This window comes from Hemibagrus wyckioides, linkage group LG09 (assembly GCF_019097595.1).
Source record: "Hemibagrus wyckioides isolate EC202008001 linkage group LG09, SWU_Hwy_1.0, whole genome shotgun sequence".
NCBI classification, from domain to species: Eukaryota; Metazoa; Chordata; class Actinopteri; order Siluriformes; family Bagridae; genus Hemibagrus; species Hemibagrus wyckioides.
The window spans coordinates 19950356-19973838 of record NC_080718.1 but is presented as its reverse complement, the minus strand read 5'-3'; the positions used below and the strand labels follow the sequence as shown (position 1 = coordinate 19973838).

The 23483-nt window shown below is 41.6% G+C and overlaps 1 protein-coding gene across 1 annotated transcript; it reads right to left on the bottom strand.

The window, feature by feature from the left end:
- Positions 1-655: 655 nt before the first annotated feature.
- Positions 656-22942, bottom strand: spred1 (sprouty related EVH1 domain containing 1). The gene is made up of 6 exons (XM_058399014.1): positions 22271-22942; positions 10251-10431; positions 8417-8585; positions 6712-6758; positions 2616-2771; positions 656-2510 (listed from the first exon to the last, which is right to left on the bottom strand). Exons 1-6 carry the CDS (start codon positions 22300-22302, stop codon positions 1860-1862), a joined length of 1236 nt encoding a protein of 411 aa, XP_058254997.1. The 5' UTR covers positions 22303-22942; the 3' UTR covers positions 656-1859.
- Between the last annotated feature and the right edge of the window lie 541 nt (positions 22943-23483).

Below are 23483 nucleotides of genomic sequence, written 5' to 3'. Positions count from 1 at the left end.
ACAACTCTCTCTTTAAAAATTTGAATGGGATTATTATTGTTGCTTAAATATAGTGTTACATATTTACATAAGGTTTGTTTTTTTTTTCTTCTCCTTTCGAGTTTGGTACCATCTACAATATTAAAGTGTCACATCACCAACTTTTATGAAGAGATCTAAGTGTTTCTCGTGGAAAGATTTGCATAGAAAATAAAGTTGTGTTGATGTACGACGCACAGGGAGAACTGGAGTATGAAAAAGCCTCGTACTGGCCTTTAAGAAATTGGGAGCAACTTTCCTGCTAACAGGAAAAAAAAAAAACCCTTCATTTGGCTGATAAGTGTGGAAATTGCAGCGTCTAATAATTACTGATAATGACGTTGGCTTTGTGAATCTGCAGACCTTCCGTGAATCGGGAAGTGAATTACACTGTGTTGAGAGAAATCTTGCATCTTACAGTGAGTGATATTTAAATCAAGTCAGTTTTGTGTGCATGTTTTTATTCTGTGTAAAACGTAAATTACGAACTCTCAAAACTATGACTGTAAACTGGATGGAATAGAAAACGTAGACATGAAGCTGTAACCAAAGCTTGGAGGCGAGTGCTTTTATATATATAATATATATATATATATATATATATATATATATATATATATATATATATATATATATATATATATATATATATATATATAAGGGGCATTTGAATGGAGAAACTCGAATCCAGGGATATCCCATTTAAAATGAATACAAGTGCCTTGTTAGAAATTGGACACCCTGTGATTATTAAAAATGCCAAAATGTGTCATGTCATCGAAAGGAAAACTTGCTGGTTGAGCACAATTTCAGCTTGAAAACAAAAAAGTCAAAAGCTGAAACGAACCCAGTTTCACTCTGATCAACGTGGGATGAAATTCAAATGTACACTTCCTAGACTTCCTGACTAATTGGTCTCGAAATCTCTTGCTAACCTTGACATGAAAACGAACCAGGGATAAACACAGACAACTGTATTATATCATCGATCACTCGATGCCGGAATGCACCTGTGTGGTCCGAATAATCTTGCCAATTAGGGAAGGATGGATTTTAAAACATTACCACGATTAATAACAAAGGCTATATGTCATACTACCATTTCGAAAGAAATGACGTTACTGTCTCTTACAAAACAATGAAAAGAAAACCAGGGAAAAAAAACAAACAAAAAAACACACCCATCACAGAAATTAAAATTTGTACTGCTAAAACTTGCCCAAAGTGTTTTGTTTTAGTGTATGTACCATTATTCATGAGGGTTACCTTTCATGGGAGAACACTTAACTAGTGCATGTTTTCTTTTGTCTAAAAATTACAGTCAGCGAATGCTCCAGTCGAAAGAGAAGGCCACTTTAACCCTACTGCAAATTCACAAAAAGCAAGAAAATATCCCTTTTAGCATACCCATACAGCAGATCCTCTGTATGCACAACCAGTTTTGTTTTCTTTGTTATAGTTTTGATCTCTGTACAAAAGACAACATTCCTTCACAAAGGTTGCACGGTATTTGTAATGAAAGTCTGACATTTGTATGCCAAGTGATTTTTGTGTGTCTTTTATATATATATAGATATATATATATATTTTTTGCTCATTTCGTGATTTCGAGTTCATTCTGTAAACGCCTTCCCTTCCGTAACGAGCTCCGTGACGTGAGCTCGAGAGCCCAAGAAGATCCGGTCATTGGCTTCTGCTGCTCTCGGCCAAATCAAATCTCCAAAGCCTCCAAAGTGGCGGGTGGAGCACCTCACCTGCCTCAAGGGGTGAATGAAAAAAGAAAAGCGACGGCGGCGGTTGTTTCTTCACGTGGCCGTGTGTTTCTCCCCCATCGGTTCGGCTCAGCCGGCGGCCTTGTGCTTGCCACCGCAGCAGTGGCAGGCCTCTCCGCAGTGGTGACAGGCCCGCAGTGGAGGGTAGCAGCACATGCAGGGTGCTATTATGGAGAGGCCGAGCAAGGCCAGCCAGCGCACACAGAACTGCTCTTCGCTGGAATCGCACGAGCATGGGTCCGAGAAGTCGCCCTCCGAGTCGGACATGCAGTGGTAGAGCATGCTCTCTGCACACAGCATGCAGCTCACCTTGTAGATGCACTGCTTGATGGGGTCAGGCGCGTCCTGACATTCCCCACGCCGGTTCTCCTCGTGGTTGAACATTTCGCGGCAATATATACAGCGCGAACGCTCCCCATCTTCCCTCCGCCTCCGAGACTTCTTAGACTTAAGTACAGGTGAAGGCTGCTGAGTTTTAATCGAGTCCTTGGTGCCAGTGCGATGCTCAGAGCCTTCCAGAAAAGAGTACTCGCTTTTCTTGCTGTCCAGTTTAGTGAATGTGGTGGAGAAATCAGTGTCCTCACGCTCTGTGTCCTGCTTCCACATGACTGGATGCCTGTAGTCCTCATACCCGCGGATACGCACATCCTTGCGGGGGTTGATCCGAACGACCTCTTCGTCGTCCATGTGAAAGCTCACATGGCGTGTTGAGAAAGAGACCTAAAACGATAGGGAGCACAGAAAATTAGCAGGATTATGTCAGGTACGGCCTGGAACAAAAACACCAAAGTCAAGTAATGTAGTTTGTCAAAGGTTTGAGCTGACCTGCGGGGGCAGATAGCGGTGGCTTGGGCTGGGGTACTCCTCGAATGGCTGAGTACGCACGTAGCAGCCCCGGAAAGGCTCGGAGGACACCACTCGGCCATGCGGCGAGAACGGCTCTCTAATGGGCATGCAGATTGAGGGAGGCTCCGGATTAACCTGCAAATGAAGAATGGATAATTACAGCCTCTGATTACATGCACCTCCCCTCACAAAGATCAACTTGGAGCACATTAGCTGATGAAGTGTCCCTTTCCTTCCACCAGGTGGAGTCTGACATCCAGCAACACCTCTGGCATGGGAACGTTTTCATGAGTACTTAGTTTCTGTTGTCCTTGCAAGCGTTCCCAGACACATTTTTATAGGTGCAGATTCTGCAAGTATGCCCTTATCAAACACAGACACCTCAAATGTGCCAAATAAAGAAGCTCAGAGAACAGGAATGGATTCTTCATCTCCAAAAGTCTAACTGAATGACATGTATGTCCATGAAATACATGGATTCGAAGATAAAAGGACAAAGAAAAATTATATAACAAATATATATAATAACTTTTTTTGGTCCACACTGTAGGTGTATAGGTGAAGACTACAGATGTTTATACTTTTTTTTTTTTTTTTAAATCATAGTTTGTGATTGTCGTTCTCCAAGCTTTAAATCTTAAGTCTCAACATCAACTAACTGCAATGCTGCTGTGGAGTTTTTACCCCACATGTTAAGTCCTTAAAATTCTGATACCTGATCCTGCACCTGATACACCCCTTCCAACACCCCACACACACACACACACACACAGCCATGTCCAACATCTGATCAGCAGTGGTTCAGGGGTGGTCCCTTTCCACTGATGGATGGGGTCAAGGGAGCTGGCAAATTGTGCATAGCAACAGATGTGCTACAGTGAGTAATTATATACCTACAAAAGGAAAGTATTTGGTAGGTGTAACAGATAAAATGGGTGTAGCTATAAAGTAGGTGTACCTCGTAAACAGGAAATGGCTTGTATACAATTTAGAAATGTATGCTGTCTAACAGACGGTCATTCATCCTGTGGATACTCCTGGAATGTTGTTGAGGTGCAGCATGTAAACATGGCTCCGGCAACAAAGTAGGCGAGCAGTTTTGAGAGCCTGGTGTGAGTTAAACCTGACCACCTCCACCGCAACACAGGAGGAGGAAGTTCCCAAAAAGCTCATGGAAGTGGGGAGCTATCATGAGGCTGGAAACTGATATCTAAATTACAGCTTGCACATCGGTGAAGCTGCATGAGCTTGCCGCTTTTAGGGCAGGCATCACTCTCTCTCTCTCTCTCTCTCTCTCTCCCCCTCTCTTTCTTTCTTTTTCTCACACACACCCACCCACACATGCACACACCCACCTACATCCAGGTTTTTCTGCTCTCTGCATGTGGGGGAGGCTGCTGGCACTGGTTAGTCAGTGCCGTGTGTAAAGTAGCCCACGCCAGTGTTTTAACACACAGCGGAAATCTGGTTTGCTCCCAGCTGCTGCTACAGTAATTACTGTCCTGTGGTTGCTAAGAGATGCTTCCTTTGACTCCCCCCCTCTTTTCTTTTTCTTTTAATGCACAAGCACACATACACACAGTATGAAGAAGGGCAAAAAAAGGGAGTAAAGTGAAAAATGGAGTGGAGAAAATGGTGCATGCATGTGTATGTTTGAGAGACTGAGAGAGAGCGAGAGAGAGAGAGAGAGAGAGAGAGAGAGAATGCACAGCCAATGGGTCTGCCGGGGGAATGTCATAAACCAGCTCCAGCTGGAGAAACGCAGTCCAGAACTTAAAAAGCCAGATGACAGCTGTGTGTGCGCGTGTGTGTGTGCGGTGGGAGGAAGGGAGGAGAGTTAGGCAGTTGAAATGAGAACCAGACTTGGAGTTCCTTTTAAAGCCCTTGCTGCAGAGTGGCCTGAGCCCGAGCATATGCAGGGGCAAATCTGGTTGTGATCTACCCACAGAGCACTGTGGGAGATAAGAACTGAGGCCTGGCAGAGCACCATCACGAGTAGAACGCACATTCGCTTGCTCTCCCTCTCTTTTCTTTTGCCTCTGCTTTGCAGACTTGTACTCTATTCATGGCATGTGTGCACAGGTCTGCTTATCAAATACAAAGTCACACGTAATAGCTCTTTTCACGTGCGCTCAAGGACTTGCAACAGTTTGAAGGTTTTTACCCTGAACGTGGTCTTTTGTCTTTAGGATCAAACCACGTTAAGGAAAAGATTAAAACCTGATGCAGAAGGATCACGCTATTTACGTTGCATACCCAAGAAAACTTAAATGTGCCGCTCTACAAAAATATACTTAACAACATTGCCAATTAACATAAAAGACAACTTTTATGGATGGGAAAGTCTGCTTAATGACAGATTTGGCAAGACTTCTTCTCCTTTTCCGAGTTTACTGCCTCCCCACAAGATGATTTTCCTGTACACAACTTCCTTACTGAGGGAGGGAGAGGAGACGGCAAACAAATTCTTGGCTCAAACTAAGATGGTTGCAATCACACCAGGAAAGCACACACTCGGCTCCCAGAGGCCAAATCTTCAGGCATTTCTATCTATTCAAAACAAGGGAGCAATTCATCTTATCTGTGCACTCTTTATTCTGAAAGAGCTCACCAAAGATTTTACATTTGTTTATCCTATTTCTTCTTGGCACCCACAAGATCTTCGAGAAATCTGCAGTACATGGACAGATCACGATTCACAACTTGTAAGCAAAAGAAATGACAGCTAATAAGCCTAGAACATGTCTAAAGCGTTTCTCGTTTTTCAGGAATACCCCATATCATCCTTTTGGTCAGAAGCCCGTTTTCGCAGTGGATCATTGCAGGTTGGTGCTTTGGCGAATGTGTAATTGTTTTGTCCGTGCCGTTCTGGAGGCTGAGGCGTGTGAATGACTAAGTGTTGTGCTGCGTCCTGGCTCTGTAACCCCAGCACTGTGCTGGTGAATCACCATGGCTACATCCTCAGTGGCTCCCCGCATCCCTCCTCCACTCTCTCGCCGCCTAGCAACAGCAGCGCCATTGGAGCCGACGCATCACTGATCCCAGGTAATCTCCACAGCCCTTTTCTGTATGAATGAAGTCAAATTCCAGCATGGTTCAGGACAGGGACACTAAACAAGGCCATAATCTGCCTAAACGAATTATGCCTGCTTGAAAATGCTTACTTCCCTACACACTGACAGAGTATATGATTTGCAGTTTTGGGGTAAATAGGCTGCAGTGAAATAACTGCTTTCTACCCAAAAGAAGGAAATATCATGGCACGGTTCAGAAGATCAGACCTTCATTGAATAGTGGACAGTTTTGATACAGAAAATAATCTTAAAGGAATTTGTGATTTATACTTTGGAAAGTATACCTTGCTATGAGATGACATGATGGAGAGTCACATGTATCCAGAGGCACAAAAATAGGAGCTATTTAAGGAAATTAGTAAAAATGTGTCATAAAAAAGGAGACTATTCTTCTGACATGAAAAATTCAAGGCCCCCATTTTCCATAACAAAACTGAACATTCGGAAGAGTCGTCATTGCTTTTTTTTTTTTTTAATAGTTGTGATGACTGAAATGTGTAGAAACTGAAAGCTGGAAAAAATTTTTAAAAAAATCATCCGATCTGTCCAATCTTGATGAAAATCTACATGGCAGACCTCTGGACTCCTCTAAAAAGCATTTGTATGTAGACAAACGGCAGTTATACACAGTCATTTTTGGAAGAGAGTTGTGCAAACGCGACAGATTGTAGCGACCCATATCTATCTAGCCCATAAGGAGCAATGCACTTGAGACAGAAGATTAGGCCTGTCCACGGGGAAAATTTCATCACCACCCGTTTGCGAAAATGAGTCACGTATCTGTTGACTGCTACACGCTTCTGCCATACCAGGTGCCGATTTCATTTCACACAACATTTGCTAACGGAGGATGGAGAGTTCTTTGATTTTTTCTTTTTCTTTTCAGATACCGACCACTCAAAACGGGTGCCAAATGACTAAGGGGCATTAGGCAGGCATTTTCACCATGTCTTAGCCTCCTAAACCCCGGTCACATCGCATTAACCTTGCGTTCGACTCACCTGTAATCCATCTTCAGGAACCTCTGAGTCACTATACACCGGACAGCCTGAAAAGAGAAAATAAAATAAATGAGTAATGAACAGAGCAGTACTGGTACTCTGAATGTATAGGGTGTTGGAACATGGATTATGTAACAGAGATCTAAAATCAGTCTGTGGAGGATTGTGCTTTTAAAAATGTAGAGAACGCAAACAGGAACGACGTACGAAATTCAGGGAAAGACTTTTGCAGCACCTGTGATATTTGTATGAAGAAATATCTCCCCATGTAGCTACGCAGAATCACCCGAAACCTTTGTGATTAGCTGATAAATTATAGGTATCGTGACCTGTTTTTGTCTGCTCCAGCACCCCAAGATACAGAGGAGTAAGAGGAGGGTAAGTGAAGGAAGGACAGAGAGATGGAGCACAGCTTGGATAGGAACGGCTTTGAGTTTCCTGCAGCACGACTCTGCCGGTGCCAGGCCACTGTGCTGGATGAGCCATGTGCCTGGTTGCTATAGCAACAGCGCCCTGCAAAGCTGCCACGCTGCGGTGCGGGCAGTGGAGCGATGCAACAGGAATACAGAGGAACCTGAGCGAGGCATTACACAACACAGCCGGGCCTGAAATACATGAGAGCAGCCCACCCCATCTGCTGAGTGTACTCCGAACCGCAGCCTCCAGAATATTCCACCAGAACCTGAAGAACAGCTCGTAGACATTACGAGAGCAAGAGAACAGACTGGACTAACGCTTTGGTTAGTTCAGTTCTGTCTGCCAAAACAGAGGAGATTCTTTAAAACAGGTTCCTTTGGACCTACTAAGGTGCTTTTCTGCCAAAAATCCTAGTACAGTGAATATAAACAGAATAGAGGTGTGTACAGCAGTGACGTTTACAGCAGACGAATCTTGCTTCTCCCTCTATTTTCAATTTAACACTTAGTATGTGTTGCACAACATCGAACTAAGTGACTTTCAGTTACTAAAAAGCACAATATGAATTAAACAAACGATTCCTGCTAGTTATAAGTGCCATCTCTGACATTTGGTAAGGAATACACTCAGCATCAAAATCTGCCAGACCACATGAACCCCTCCCCCAGTCAAACTGGTGTTCCCCTTTCCGCTCCACAGATTCTGTTCATCCCCCAGGTGACCAAACCTTCTTTACCTGCCAGCCACCCTTCCCTTCACGGTTACCTCCTTTTGGCTTGCTTATATCTGATTTAAGATAACGCTGCACTAATCAGGTTCCCGAAAGTTGCGGCATGCTCCGAAGGCATTTTAAAGTTAATTAGGCACAGTCTGCTATCTCGGGTTCCGATCTGGTCTGGGGTTGGTCAATGACGTCTTCCGCCCTGCCGCTGGACTGTGACACACATTTATATAGAACGAGCGAGCGAGCAAGCGCGCATGCATGCACACACACACACCTGTGTTTTATGTGCAGGTAATTGTCTGAATTGAAGCAAAACGGCAGCGGTGAAGAGAAAAAGCCAGTTTACAATGCTTTTTATAACATCTCTGCTTTTGGATCAGATGAAACACTGGTTCATCTGGTACCTGCTCTCATTTGAGCTCACTGATTCTGAAATCTTATCGAGCTTGAGAGCATGAGGTGATAAGACAGATAGTAGTGCAGAAACAGGAAGGACGTGGTGCTGCATACGAGTCTATGCACGTTTTGTTGTTGCTAAGAGATTATAAAGGATCGAGGCCAAACCTTGCTTTATGTCCTCCAGGGCTCGCCGTATCCCCCGGTCGAAAGCTCTGGCATCAGCTGGACTCTGGAAAGTCAGGCCAAACTTCTTGTTGTCGATTCTCCAATGGTGGAAGATAGGGTTGACTTTGTTGTAGACCAGGTCCCTCTTTATGATGCACTCCAGCACGACCTGAAGAGAGATAATGTCCGATTTAGAAACAAACACAAGCAGAAAAAAATACCGTACATAAATAAATGTGTTATATATTTTGGAATAATATTATATAATCATTAGTAACAAAGTTTCTAGTGGCTCTAAGCATACAGACTGTGTAAATTCTCCAAACAAGAGACAGAACACATGCAGCCCCAAAGTGTGAGTGCACAAAAGATTATTAATAATAAGAGCTTTTGAACGAGCTCCAGCCCTTCCCCTGAGCAGATTAAATGAAATGAGAAACGCCCATTATTCTCTAGGGTTTGAGTGCCAGTGGGGGAGTCAGAGTCAGAGAGAGAGCAAGAGAGAGAGAGCGAAGCTCTATACAAGATCAACAGAAAAGACATAAGAAAACAAGCAGTAACATCTGTAACTCGGTTCTTTTCTCAGCTCTCATTCCATACACCTCCTTCAAATTTGTGTATTGCAGGACCAGGTCAAGTGTCAAGGTGAGACTGAGTGTAGCCTCCTCAAGTTAAATACATGCAAAGCGAGCAGAGAAGGAAGTATAGGAGAAGACGCCATTCAAACAGCGCATTCCAGCAGGCAAAGCGTGGCACGGGAAGACAGCAAGGTGAGCAAATGCAGATAAACAAACAGTGGGGGAGGGTCAGCGGAAGAATGGCAGACAGAAAAGGATGAAAGGCAGAAAGAGATGAAAGGAAGAGAGAGGTTAAAACCGATATGAATGGAATTCTAGTTGGAGTGTGGAAGACTTGGTTTAGAGCCACCAGTGAGACACTATCAGTCTCTTTACTTGATTGACATGGTGAGAGAAGAGGCAGATGATGACGATGACGACCACGATGACACCACACACACACACCTCAGAGAAACGAGGTATAAAGCAACCACTGTATTGATTCACTCATCTTGATTAGAAACCAAATCAAGCCCAACACTAGCACTGCACCCTACACAAATCCCGACCCGTTTTCACCTTCTTTCAGAGTGATGGTGTAATTCAGCGGCAGATTAAAGCTTGTCTGAATAGAGAGAGCGCAGAAGCCCATTGGTGGGCTATATTCGGCCTGTGCTGACTCATCAGGACACTCTGTGCCGCATCGCTACACTTGTAGGCAGATTCTCTCCAACATCACGCTTACTGCCATCTCTCTCTCTTTCTCTCTCTCAGAGCGTTTCAGACAAAATGTGGATCAAATCTAAAGCTCCAAACCCCCCATCCCACTCTCCTCCTTGTACAGCTAGAACACGCAAAGCCTCTCACTACAGCATGGACCTGATCACGTCCAGATAACAGGCAGGTTGAATTAAAACGGATAAAATAACAACCGATATCACTGGTATATGTGAAAAAGCATTTTGTTTATTCACTGAAGAATAGTCTAGTTGATTTTAAAAGGCTAAACATTTCTAAATCAGCTCTGTGTGAATGCACAGCACTCCTACATTTTCTTTCACTAAACAGCTTGTCTCTATTACTGATGACATCAGCCGGCGTCATGTGGAGCGCTCCTATTTTGAGCTACCTGCCCTGTGGATGAGTGCTAAGCAGCTACTTCCTGTGAGTGCGGTGCGTGATGATCTCATCTCACAGCCCCTTTTCAGGAGGATGTGCGTCACTCAGACATGCGGATCCATAACGGACCAGGCTGAGTTCCAAATGCGGATGCTTACCAACTTGTCTTTGAGTCTCTCTCCCTGGATGAGATAATCCACGCCGTTGGGGCTGTCCGAGTCCGGCCGGCTAACTTTGTTGACCGACACGCAGCTGAGGCCTCCGCCTCCCAGAGGCAGCCATCCGCCGCTGGAGTCATCGCGAGTCATGACCACTGCTCTCACACGCGCATAACTGTCACTGTGAAGGCAAACACACACCAACACATCATTAGTGAAACATTCAGACAGAAAATGGCTGTCCGATCATTATGATCATGAATCACACTTTCTGCTTTCGAATACAATTTATGACCAAAAAGAATGAGACGGTTAAATGTTTACATGTGTTCCATTAAAACCTGGTAAATTATCCACAGATCAACCGTTTTCTTTTTTTTAACTTTCACCTACTACATATGGGAAGCAGTTGTTCTCTCTCGTGTCTATTGCTTCTTCGATTAGATAATAACAATGTGAGTCCGGAAATGACAAAGGTCACAGTTTGACAACCGCGGTTCTGTATGGATCCTAGTAATGTATTAAAAAGGCATCAGGCACTTTTATTTAATAACTCTGTCACATTTATACTTTCTCCAGTTAAAGCCGGTCAAGTTCAAGAGACAAACAAATCCTAAAATCTTTCTTGGCCATTTTAAACACTGAATTCCCCTTCCCCACTTCCCCTTTTTTTTGGTAACAGGATCTGTGTTTTAAACACCGAATGAAACATCTGATCAACATTTTGAGAAAACTGTCCACAGAACAAAATACAGGTCACACACATCATCGGTGTGAAATACATTCACACCACCCAAAATCCTGAAAAGAACCAGTTCATTAAGAACATCAGTTAGGAATGTTAACTGTACTTGAAGTGTCCTGTATTAATCCCTGTTTTCTGCTTATCAAGCAAGTTGTTGTAATCCTCCACACCAGTTAACTGTTAAACATATTACTGTCAACGAGGTTATCATCTATCAGGATCAATTCCAGAAACAGAGAGGTGGAATACAGATAGAGCTATACACACACTTACATTGAATATTTCTTTGAAACACTATGTCTCTAAAGCGAGGCAGTAGACGAGTAACTGTGGTAACTGTGGTAGGAATAGATGGTAGTTTCAGTGTCGAGCATGGTTCTCATCTTGACATCATTTCAACACTTTATTTGCACAGAAACAGAGGTGACGCCGATCTACAATGTATCTGAAGCGCATTTGTATTTAACAATCCTACTAGAGTGTATTTAATCCACTCAAGGAAGAGAAGTCAAGCTTGATCGGACACAAAGAGCAGAAGAAAAAAAAAAGCCTGACTTAACCTAATGGGACACACTTCCTTTCATATCCGCCCACACTTACCCCACCTATCTCATGAGAGCAATCTCTTGCATTGCACACCACACACACACACACACACACACACACACACACACACACACAAAATCAGAATCATCTGTACACAATGATGAACACAGAAACTTCTTATTTCTGTCCTCCGTGTTGAGAGGGCAGAGTTCAGACGAAAGCGGATCAGCCAAGACCCAAATTCCCAAAGATTCCAAGCTAGTCTGCTGGAAGAATGACTACATTTCCGAGAAAAAAGGAAGCGACTATTATGAGCTGGAATATGGGCTTCTGAGAAGTCTGAAAATATTTTACACTCTCGCTCCGAGCCCATATTCTTAAAATGTCCACAGAGATCATTCATGTAATACGTTTAAAATCATCAATGTAGTTTTTTGAAGATGACAAAACGAAGAAGAAGAAGAAGAAGAAGAAGAAGAAGAAGAAGAAAAAAATGAAATGATTTCTTGTGTGCAGAGTATTGTTACAGGTTACACACTATCCAGGGTTGTCCTCAGTTATACCCTAACAACATATTTTTCACATTCTGATAGTTTCAACTTCCCTAATGTGCTCGTGTGTAATGCAAAAGGGAGGCTACAGACTCAGCAAGAAGCCTTCTACAAAACAACCAGAAAGGAAGCATGCTAAGGGTTTTGTGTGTTTCATCCCTGACATGTCTGAAACAGACTGACGAAAAAACAGTGCGTTTGTCAGAGTTCCACATTAAACCAGGTTTAACGCTCGGCTTTGGCGAGGTACATGTTCATCTTTAACACCTAGAACTTACAGGGCAAAAATCACACCACCGCTGAGTGGGCGGCTTGTGTGACGCACTCAGGCACTGGTTTACGTGTTCCCCCGCCAAATGAGAGAGAAATGACTTCATTCTTTATACAGCAAATCAAATAAGGAAAAGGAACGCTGTAATGATTTTTGGGTTACCTGAAAGCAGAGAGAGCACTGAAGCTCAGGATTTACAATCATGTGCAAAATCTCTCAGCGTGTGAAGCACTGCTTGAGTGCATGTGTGTGAGGCCTGACCCGGGAGGCAGGGGGATCCAGGGCCAGCCGTTTCCTGGCCTGATTTAAAGAGGAGGAGGAGGAGGAGGAGGAGAGCAGTAGGATGTGGCCTGAGCCCTGGGCTCCTGCCAAGTCAACCCCAGCCTCTCCCCCTCCCACTCCACATCGCACAATGGCCGCTTCTCTGCTGAAATTTCACGTTATTGGATACCAGGCCTGGATTTTTGTGCTCGCACAATGTCCAGGCAGTGGAGCATGCTGCAGGAGAGACACGCTCTGCAAGCTAAAGCTGGAAAAGCTCCTCTTTTCATTAGCATCAGAAAAGGGAAAAAATGTCACCCCTCTTTCCTGCACCAAACCAAAGAAGGCCTGTTCAGCTCCACTGGCCTATTTCCTTTATGGAAAAAAGGGTAGAATAAGAAAACACATTGAATAAATCACCATGAGAGTAAATAAAAGGTACTTTCAAACTCATCACCAATACTCGTGCACTTGATTTCTGAAGAGGAAACTAAACGATGGGCTGTTTGATTCGACACAACGTGTTCTTTACACTGATATGCTCAAGATTTCAAATCTGAAATGACAGAACTCAGTTTATAAACTAAAGAGTTTGAGGATTAGGAAGTTTCTATGCATTATACTGCATTTTCTGTTACAGAAGGTTCCAAGCAGAACACCTTTAGAAACCTAGAACCACTAACTAACAGAAAAACCGTTTGAAGTGCCACTGCATGGGAGAATAAATCGCTGGTGCGTAACACACGCTGCCCACGCAGTGGTTTTGTAAGCTCTAGGTGTACGAGATAAATGTGTACCTCACCAAAGCTGTGAGTCAGACCTGATTAAGATGTACCCTGTATGTATATACGGAGATCTTATTGACCGATTTCAAAGCAGCGGCAGTCTTTTTCCCATGATTTTTAACAGGGTGCTTTTATTTCCCACAATTCTCTAAGCTTTGTGACAGAGGCTTTGTGCTGCTTCCTGTTGAACCTGTCTTCTACATTTGTTCATTTGATTTAGGGAAGTTTTTGAATGCATGAATAATATAATCTGGTACATGATTGTTGACCTTTTTATATATATCTATATCTATATCTATATCTATATCTATATATATATATATATCTCTTTGACAGTATATTCATCACATGACCTTATACGGGGTCATGTGACACACAACCACAAAAAGCTTCATAAACTCATCTGCTTCTGAGGAATCAGACTGGACTGTGACGCATGGTCGAGTCATGAAGCACATCCGGCCTGACGAAAAATGCTGGTTTATTCGTCTGGGCTGAAGCGCATCTGCATTTTTGCGTTGTGACACAGTGAGAAACGTGGTTTTACGTGTAAGCCGGGTAAACAGAGATACTAATGGGCTGAGGGTGTCCTCCTCCAAAATCCTAACCGTGTGTTGAACATGAACAAGTCTCCAGCTGAACACTGACTGGCTCAGACTGTAGTCAGAGTGTGGAACATTGTGTAGGTTATATGGAAGGGGTTCTGAGTAATTACGATCATGTTATTCTTTAATCTGACTCCAATGTAATGCTATAATGAGCATCTAAAAAGTTTTACATGCTTTATATATATTTCACTTCAAGCTTGTTAGCTAACTCCATTGTTGTGGTAGATACCGAACATTTGGCAAGTTTGTTAGCTAAAAAAAATAAACTGTGCATTTCAGAGACTTTTCTGTAGCATGCAAGCAGACGTCTTCAACATTAACACCTCACTTCTCCTATATTCACACTTCTTCATTCTTCCTTGTGAACATGTCCAGGTTATGTGCACGTATGCATGGTGCCTGAAGCCCTGACAAGCTCACAAATATACAGACACAGAAGTGCTATCCAGTGTACTTTTTTTTTAATATTTTGAACCATCTAGTATGAATATAATGCTTCTCTAGTCTCTTTCCTTTACTCTGACAGTCATGATAATGTACACCTTAATTCACAATAACTTAATGCCATCAGAAATAAACAGCATCAATCAAAAGAAAGTTGCAATAATTGCATGTTCTGTAAAAACACACGCAACTGCTTCTAGCTTAGAGTGAAATAAATGCATTATATAGCTGCATCTTCATTGTGAACTGATCTTATTTTACTTCTAGCAAGCTAATAAAAGTCATCTTCAAGCATCGCGGTCTTAAACTTGGCTGATGCTTAACTAACAAATAAAGATTAACAAAAAATAAAGAATCTCAGTTCTCAGAATCTTAAAGGCAAAGAAATAACCTTAAATCTTTTCTTATGCGTCATCTTCACACACACTTTGTAAAAATGTGAACTAAACTGATTTTATGTCTCAAAAGTGTCTTAGGTTTCTTAAACTGCATTTCTTTAAATGTCAAATTTAATGTAATTTCTTCTTTTTTTAGTATTCTGAGGCATATCAATATCTCTTTCTTGTGGAATCTGCATATGATTAGTGCAAAGTAAATAAAGAAAAAGCCCATATTTCCTAATGATCATCCAAGAAAACCATTTTATTCTTTGTTAATGTTCTTGACATAAAGACCCTTCTCTTTATTCTCTTATGGAGCAGGTCTTCAAGTTTGCGATAAAACTATAGAAACGATTAAGACCCTGTATTGACATCTGTATTAAATTAGTATTAGACGTCTGCTAAAAGACGTTGTTCGTCTTGGCACACTGCACCTTACTAAAAGTCGGCTAACTAGCTAATTTAGGCCTGTGATGCAGCAAAAATGCATTAAAAAGCTGACGTAGCGAGTAGAGGTTTCATATGGCTTCGTGAATTACAGCAAGGCTTTCCATATGAAGCTATAGCAAACAGCAAAACAACTGCCAAAAGGATAGCATGCCCCGGGGGGGGCGCCAGATTTGGCGCCATCGATTTTCTGCCTCACTCTGATACTATCCCATATTTTGGGAACACAATCCTGACAACAATGCTTTAGTGCCCAAAAGCTGTGGTATCGCAATAAATCATGGCCCAGGGTTTGTGTATCGAAAGCAGAAACCTCTTCTCAACATCAATCAAGCCACATATTGAGATGATCTTAATTTAAACCGCAAACATTCGGAAAATTAAAACCTTGCACTACGTTTACAGAAAAAGCAGAACCGCAAGTTTGGACTGCAGCAGCGTGGCTGGGAGCTTTGATGTTAAAGTGCTCTCTGGGGATGCAGCTCTAATCGACAGAGTAAATGCTCAAAATGCGTTGCGAGCAATGAGGAACCGGGTTCTTTCACCAACACACACGAGACAAAACTTCCCTCAAAATCCCTCTTACTCAGTTTGTGGATTTAATTAGCATGACTCAGCAAACTCTTCCTGTTAGCAATGTCAATAATCTGTAAGCTTCTGCATCATGACATCAGTTTATATTAGCTCTGCTGTGAATAAACCAGTTAGATCTCCCCGAACCACAAACCAGCGTTGATATTTCTTTATAAAATATTTAATAGGGGTGTAACACACACTATCTGTATTTAGTTTTAAACCCGAAGTGGACACGGCTAATTCTACTTCTGGCTTAAACCAGATGTTTTTCCTTTTTTAAATGAACCATACCACACTATGTCCCTGGAAACACTGGAAAACACTTGAATAATCCACATCAGCATGGTCTGTATATTCTGGCTCTGAGGGTTCCTGTTACGCATGTTACTCTACATCACTCGAGTTCAGTACCGCTCTTAAATAATTGTTTGTGCAAAACATTTCTTGTTTTGGATATGCAATATTTTCTAACAAATTTAGTTGGGACTATATCTGAAAAATCAAGTCAAGTTATAACAAAACAAAAACAAGCATTTATATTTAAACCACTGCTACACTGACCAGGCAATTACTAAGGATGAATGAAGGAAGAATGTAAATCCATAGCACAGCGCTGCATGATCATGGTCTTTGTTTATCCTACTATCTTCATATTCACTCCTGTAACTTTTTTCCTCACACTTGATGCGCATCTCTTGTCTTAACCAAATGCCCTGTGAACTTTTCTTGGAGGACAAACAAACCCAAAACAAAACAAAACCCCTTCTATTCACATCTGTTTAGAACACATTATCTCATATTCGGTTACATCCCTAATAAGTACTGTATTCATTACGCAGGCTGATTTTGTACATGCTACTACATACCAGGAGTGCCTTGGGGGAAAAAAAAGCATAGCCTTGGTTGATTAATTATATGCTAGACTTCTGAAAGGCTTGGAGTAATTAAATGCTCGTGAAACAACTTGGAAGTGATACACAATTCACAATCTTCCAACAAACGCAAGACTAACACTATTACACGCAACACGCTGTAGCACACTAGTGCAGGCCGGACTGGGAGTAAGCTCTCTCACTGGCACTGATCTCTCCACAGTATTTTATGAGTCTAAGATGAATGATGATGCTAATGATACACGGGATGATTAATTACAGGACAGCTGTAACAACGCATTTCCCACTGTGCTTCTTTGAACATCCACTGAACACATCATAATGTAGTTTGTTCTACATGAAATATATACACATATTATTATGAGGCTTAGAGTAAAATATGAATTGATTACTGTTGCAATTGTTTGATTAAATGTTCAAAGTATGTACATGCACAAAAACGCATCCAGGCACTACACACCCAGGCAGGCGCACAGATTTACCCTCTTTATTTTCAAAGAGTTTGGGGAGCTGATGAACAACACAAGGCTTTAGATTTACATCTGTAGCCCGTTATGCCTGTGGCCTCCTAGACAAGAACACAGGCTTAGCGCAGCTGCAGCCTAATCAAGCTCAACCAACACACACACACACACACCTCAAGGAATTCACACACAGCTCAGAAAGCAGGAGACTACTATGACGGACAACAAAACAGGGCTTCTCGTATGTAAGTATAAGTACAACCAATACAGAAGACGACACTCAGTCGTTTATGCCTTTCATTAAAAAAAAGGGGGGGGGAACTGCGTATGGCTAAATCATATCAGAACCAAGCCACGTCATTTTACAAAATGATATTATAGACATGTGACATTCATGCTCTTTGCTTGCTCTGTTCCTTAAACACAAAAAGGAAACGAGAGCAGCTTGAGGGAACTGGTTCAGGCCCTACTCAGTGTTTGAGTTTTGACCATGGAAGCAACAGCGTGTCAACAAACCAGGAAGCAACCTCGCTCAAAAAAAAAAAAAAAAAAAACAGGATTAAAATAAATTTTTTTAAAAGACTAAAACTAACAACTATATCTGATTTTCTTCCTTATAAAAGTTCATGTTGCTTTAATATAAGGAGCCACTAATCACGCAGCACTAGCAAGCTGCAGGGAAAATGCTGCTAATCATTCACTTCCTACACAGACATCATGTAGATATATCGGTCCAAAAACCAACCCTTCTCCCATGAGATTTCTTATAAACAGCACGTCTTCCCTTCCAGTGAAAGAAGTTCCACTTCTTTCTCTAGATACGTCCTCAGTTTAGCTAAAACTATAATTCGGCTAAAAACGAGACGTAAGCAGGAGACGTAAGCAAAACTGGATCCTTCTCATTTTAATCACGGCAAAACCACCTGTCAAAACCACCGTCACTGGAAGTACACACGTTACCAATTTAAAGCGTGGCATCCAGAAAATTGAGCTGTGAAATGTGCCCTCGGGAAAGACTTGTGCGCTTGAGACATGCCTGGTCTAGATCATGATGGGCATGTCACTGAACTTAAAAATGAAACAAAACCTAGCTGAAAAGACTGGACGAACGCTGAGGAGAATCAAAAACATTAGATCAGTTCTTTTTGGAGATTTCTGGCACCGGCTCCGAGTTTTCATGTCGACACAAGACTGAGGCACTGAGGCTATGTTCAAGTCATCATTAGACTCAGACTTTATACATTATTTATAAAAAGTACTCTGAAAAGAAATAAAAAACAAACATTGTGTTGAATTCATCAATACTAATCGATGTTCTTTTGGACCCTGAAGACCACATTCCTCTTCATAAGGTAAAATCTGTGTATAAGGTAGGAATAAATCATTGTTTTTGCTTAGCAAAGCAAGATTAAAACAACAACAACAACAACAAAAAAAACAACAACCCAGCAACGTTTCTGTCACTCATCAGCAACATGAATGAAAGGCTGTTTAGCTTGACCACAGCCTGACAACACAAATGACATGTCATCAGTCATTACCCGGCTTACAGACCCTGTAACTGTTTATTCAACTTGTATACATATTTGCATTTTCAAAACGTTCAAGGTATCTCCCTACAACATCTATAAATAAAACTCTATCATTTTGAGTCAACAGAAACATATTGAGATATTGCTTCCCTGAATTTTTACACCGCAACAACTGCCTTGGTTTATAATATTATTGAATGGTACTGTAAACTAAAAGCAGCACCATATCATACCTAGGTTTGGGATCATTTTCACATAATTTGTCAGTTTTAAATTTGCATAGAAGAGCAGAAGGCTTAAACGTAATAGCTAGTATGTAAATGGGATCAGTCATGGGTGCTAATCGGGCATCGAAATCGTAAAAAATAAGTAATGCATATATGTGAATGTTTGTGCATTCTTAGCTAAGCTAGTTCACTGCATTTTTTTTTTTTTTTGCACTAGCTAGAATGTAGCTTAGACTCGCCATTCGTACTACAGCACTCTTTCTTCTTCACTGGTTATCTACTTTAGGCCACATACATGAGTGCAAATGTCAACAAACAAATTTCAGAAGTGTTCATTCATGGGGGTAAAAGTGTCTATATTTGCTGCTTCCAAAATATTTATTATCCACAGTGTTGTAACTTCACCACTGTCTCAGATACTACCCCAAGTGCTCTTTTCTGCACTACTGTTTCAGTCACAGCAATAAACAACAGCTACACGCACAAATTTAACAGCTCTATTTCCTTTCTCTCTATTACCAATCCCATAAAAAAAAAAAAATCTCATTGAAGTTGCCTTCATTTAGAGCCGAGATACACCCTAGACGAATTGGATAGCCAGCCCTTCAGTAAAGATTATTCGACAATCATAAAATGGAGCTGCCAGGACATGTACGGCGAGAAAAGTAAGTCTGACCTAGAATTCACAACAGATCCACCAAGTAAGCGACACGCCTGTGAAGCGCAACTGACTTTCCATTCAATACACACTACTCTACTGGTACAGCAGCATGTTTGAATTTTATCAGAAAAACAAATGCCAGTATGTCAATGGAACGAGAGGGATGGGTGCCGGCAAATTCAGGCCAAATGTATTTACAACACGGTGCACTTCAAAAATGTGACAGGAGACAGTAGAAAAGTGAATAAACAGCACGCTTGTCCTCGTAGCTCCATGTGGGTGTAATGACTTTAATTATTGTATAAACACTTTGTATGGCACACAAACAACACATTGGATTAAATTATACAAAATGTGAAAAGTGTGTGGTTTGAATGATGAATTCGGCTGAAAATTAAAAGACAAAATCAAACAGAGTCTGCAGGATGCTAGCCATGACACTTTCATTTCTTGATGATAATAGTTTTAAATACAGTGATATGAGTTTTAAAAAAAAAATTGCGTTTTATCTCTTTACGTTTTCATTTCCTGTTATTTTGTAGGCTTTGGCCTGTAGTTCCGAATAGCCCGCTGTGTCAGTAGAACTCGTGGCACGTCATAGGTCTCCAAGTATCTCATACAACAACACGGGTCAAATCTGAGCCTTCTACATAATCTATTTACCAATATCTAAATAACAAAGTGTAATTTTTTTATTTTTATCTCAGTCAGTGCAGATGATTAATACTGTTACCCATCAGCTTATTACACAGTTAACTTCAGTAATGCATCCCAAAAGACTATGCATAGAAATAACTACACTGTAATAAAGTAAAAAAAAAAAGGCAGCATATGAAGGTTTTGCGAACTATATTGCATACGTCCACTAGGTTTGAAATGGAAATAATCACTGCATCACGGACGAGACATGTCCTTCCACATGCAAAACACACGCGTGTACAGAAGTTGGAAAAGTATCATTTGGTTTAGAGAGGTTGTTTTTTTGTTTTTTTTAATGCTAAAACGCTCACATTGTTTTGTTTATTGTGCTGTCTTTTTCCTGACCACACCAGCAGCATCTGCTGATCCTCAGCATTGCGCAAAAAGACTGCCTTCGACCAGGGACAAAAATACATTTAAAAAAAAGAAAGAAAGAAAGAAAGAAAGAAAGAAAGAAAGAAAGAAAGATGTGCAAAACATTGACCCTACTACACTTTTTTAAAAAAAAAATCATCATCTCAAGATGACCTATACATTATCAGTTGGATACGAAACAACAGAAATAAAGCCATTTGAATATTACATTACATGTAGGACTTGAGTAGTTTCAAGGACACAGAGTGTGATACATAGATCTGATACATGGGGAAAAATGGCGAGAGAACATGGGCGCTCCACTGACATGAGGCAGGGAAAAAAAAAAAATCTGCAGTGTGCATGTAGTGCGACCATCAAAACTTGAGCTGAACAGCAAAGGCCATTAGAAATGTACGAGATGTGCCAAGGAAATAATCAGCTCAACAGCATGCTAGCTGTGATCTTTGTGTGAGCCTCCGGTCTTTACAGTAGAGCGGAGTGTGAATGAGCAGCCAGGTAGTTTATGAATGGAGGCGGTCACGTGACCGCAGCGCCTCCCGACCAGCTTTTCCTCACTGACTGTCAACAAGCGATCTGCCCATTAAAAAAAACACGGATTAATCGTGGGGGAAAAGCGCAAATACTCACATAATACCACGTCAGTTTACACTACAACACAAATGCGGTCATTTGTACTCTTAACAAAGACCGGTTTGAGGGCCAAAAACTGCCGTTTTGGCGTTTTTTATGAATGAGGACTGCGATATGCAAATGAGTGTGATTGAGAAAAATATGGCGTCCACAGCCTGTCTGAGCCCGACATTGCGGTAATAATCCCGCACACTGAATTAAACACCTCGGAACGCACAAATGACTTCTTTTTAGATCTTGATACTTATACAAGTATACATTTTCGACCTGGCGACACCAATTCGTAGGCATTTTATCAAATAGAATTGCTCTGCAATCTTGACGAATAGCACAAAAACAGTGGGCTCCATGTTACAGCGAGCAGAAGGACGTGTTCTTTAATCGCTATCATGTTTACATTTTTCCGAGCTGCCGTGTAATGCTAATATTTATCACATAGACAATTATACTGGCACGGGTAACAGGTAAACCAAAAAAAAGAGAGAAGGTCTTGAATAACATCTTATTTCCTACTGGCTTAATTTATTGGGTTTATGAGAAGCTTCTAACATACACAGTAATGTAAACGATGACATATAAAACCTTCATCTTAACACACAGAGCCCTGAGGAAATGCAATGGGCCTTCAGAACAATGTGGCTTTCACTGCAAACATGAATCATAAACTAAAAAAAAGGAAAATATCATTTAATAAATGACTTGTGAAGCCCTTTAACCCACATCACAGTAATGAGTGAAACAGATCTCCTTATAGTCTATATATATTTAAAAGCCTTTCTCTTGTCACATTGTCGCAGAAATCTACACTTCATAAAGGGATCAAAACAAAAGCCCACAAAGTAACACATCTTTAACTGTTTGACACACACCACATTCTCACTGGCCCCAAATAGCTGATTAAATGTTTAAGGTAAAAACTCACTCGTTATTTGGATTTGCCGGTTCTTCGCTCATTTTTTTCCTCACGGGGATCCAAATCCTGCAAATAGCATCGACGACGCAGTCAAGGCGGGGAAATAGATCGCAAAAATCACCATTTTGGTTCGCATCGAAACGCAGAGTTATTCACAAAACAGCGACAGTCCGACGTGACGGCGGCGCATTGCTGAGCTCCGCAGCTCCCACAAGCCAATTTAGAATAAGGACTGAAGCCGCAGCCGCTGATTCGGATCTTCCCAATGAATAAAATCCATCTGCAACCGAGTGATCATCCTCAACGTCCTCTTTTGCGATCAGTCACAAATTCCACGAGGGTCTCAACCTAATATGTGCACAAAAATCCCCCTTCTTTCCTTTGGATTTTGTGACCGGGCAGCTAGCGACCGAGCTACTCCCTCTCGGCAACTTTCAGCCAACACTGGGAAAAGAGAAAGCTCCAGCGCCTGTCTGTGCAGCTCTCTACAGCATGGACAGACTCGAAAAAAGATCCGACGTAAACATTACTATATATATTTGAAACGGACTAGTTAAAAAAAAATACGTGCGAAAGAATAGGTGAACGAAGAGTGGTGTGGAAGTTCAGGGGATCTGCTTTCTCTGCACGAACTCCATTTTCAACTCGGCCGACGCGCATCGGAAAACTGGGCGGAAGCTTTGGCCGCACTGCGCCTGTGAAATCCTTCCGCCTCAAAGTATGAATAAGACATAATTAACTAAACAGCAAATTGTTTTTCGATTAGCTGGTGTCGTGTCTCTTTTAAACCGTGAACACACATTCTGTCGGCGTGGTTACGGCCATGCTTATTTTGTCGCTGGGAATGATGGGATTTCTGTTTGATAATTTGGTGCAAATAGTCCCCTCAGTTCCCAAAAGAAGTTTAGTAGTGCGGGCAGGCGCGAGGAGGAAACTGCATGAGGATCTCTCACTTCCATCACGCAGGCAAGGCATGGCGAATTCACAGCATACTCTTACTTTTAATCCTCCTGGACAGCCAATCGTTAACCCTTGACCATAATGTAAACAGTTCATCAATGCTAGAGTGTAAAGTCTGGCTATTGAATTTTCATTTTGATAGAAAAAAACGACTCTTTAGATACTTGTAAGTGCTCTTTTAAATGCACGAGCTCTTGTAATTATGGACCGGAAATAGTCCTACAGCTGCAGAAGAATGGCAAGAATATGCAAAAAATACGCG

Excerpts from the sequence above, each read along its gene's own strand:
- spred1 (XM_058399014.1), bottom strand. The coding sequence starts at position 22,302 with ATGAGCGAAGAACCGGCAAATCCAAATAACGA. Across the intron at positions 10,432-22,270 it reads CCGGCAAATCCAAATAACGA|TGACAGTTATGCGCGTGTGA; the intron begins GTGAGTTTTTAC and ends TTGCCTTCACAG. Across the intron at positions 2,772-6,711 it reads TTCCTGAAGATGGATTACAG|GTTAATCCGGAGCCTCCCTC; the intron begins GTGAGTCGAACG and ends CTTCATTTGCAG.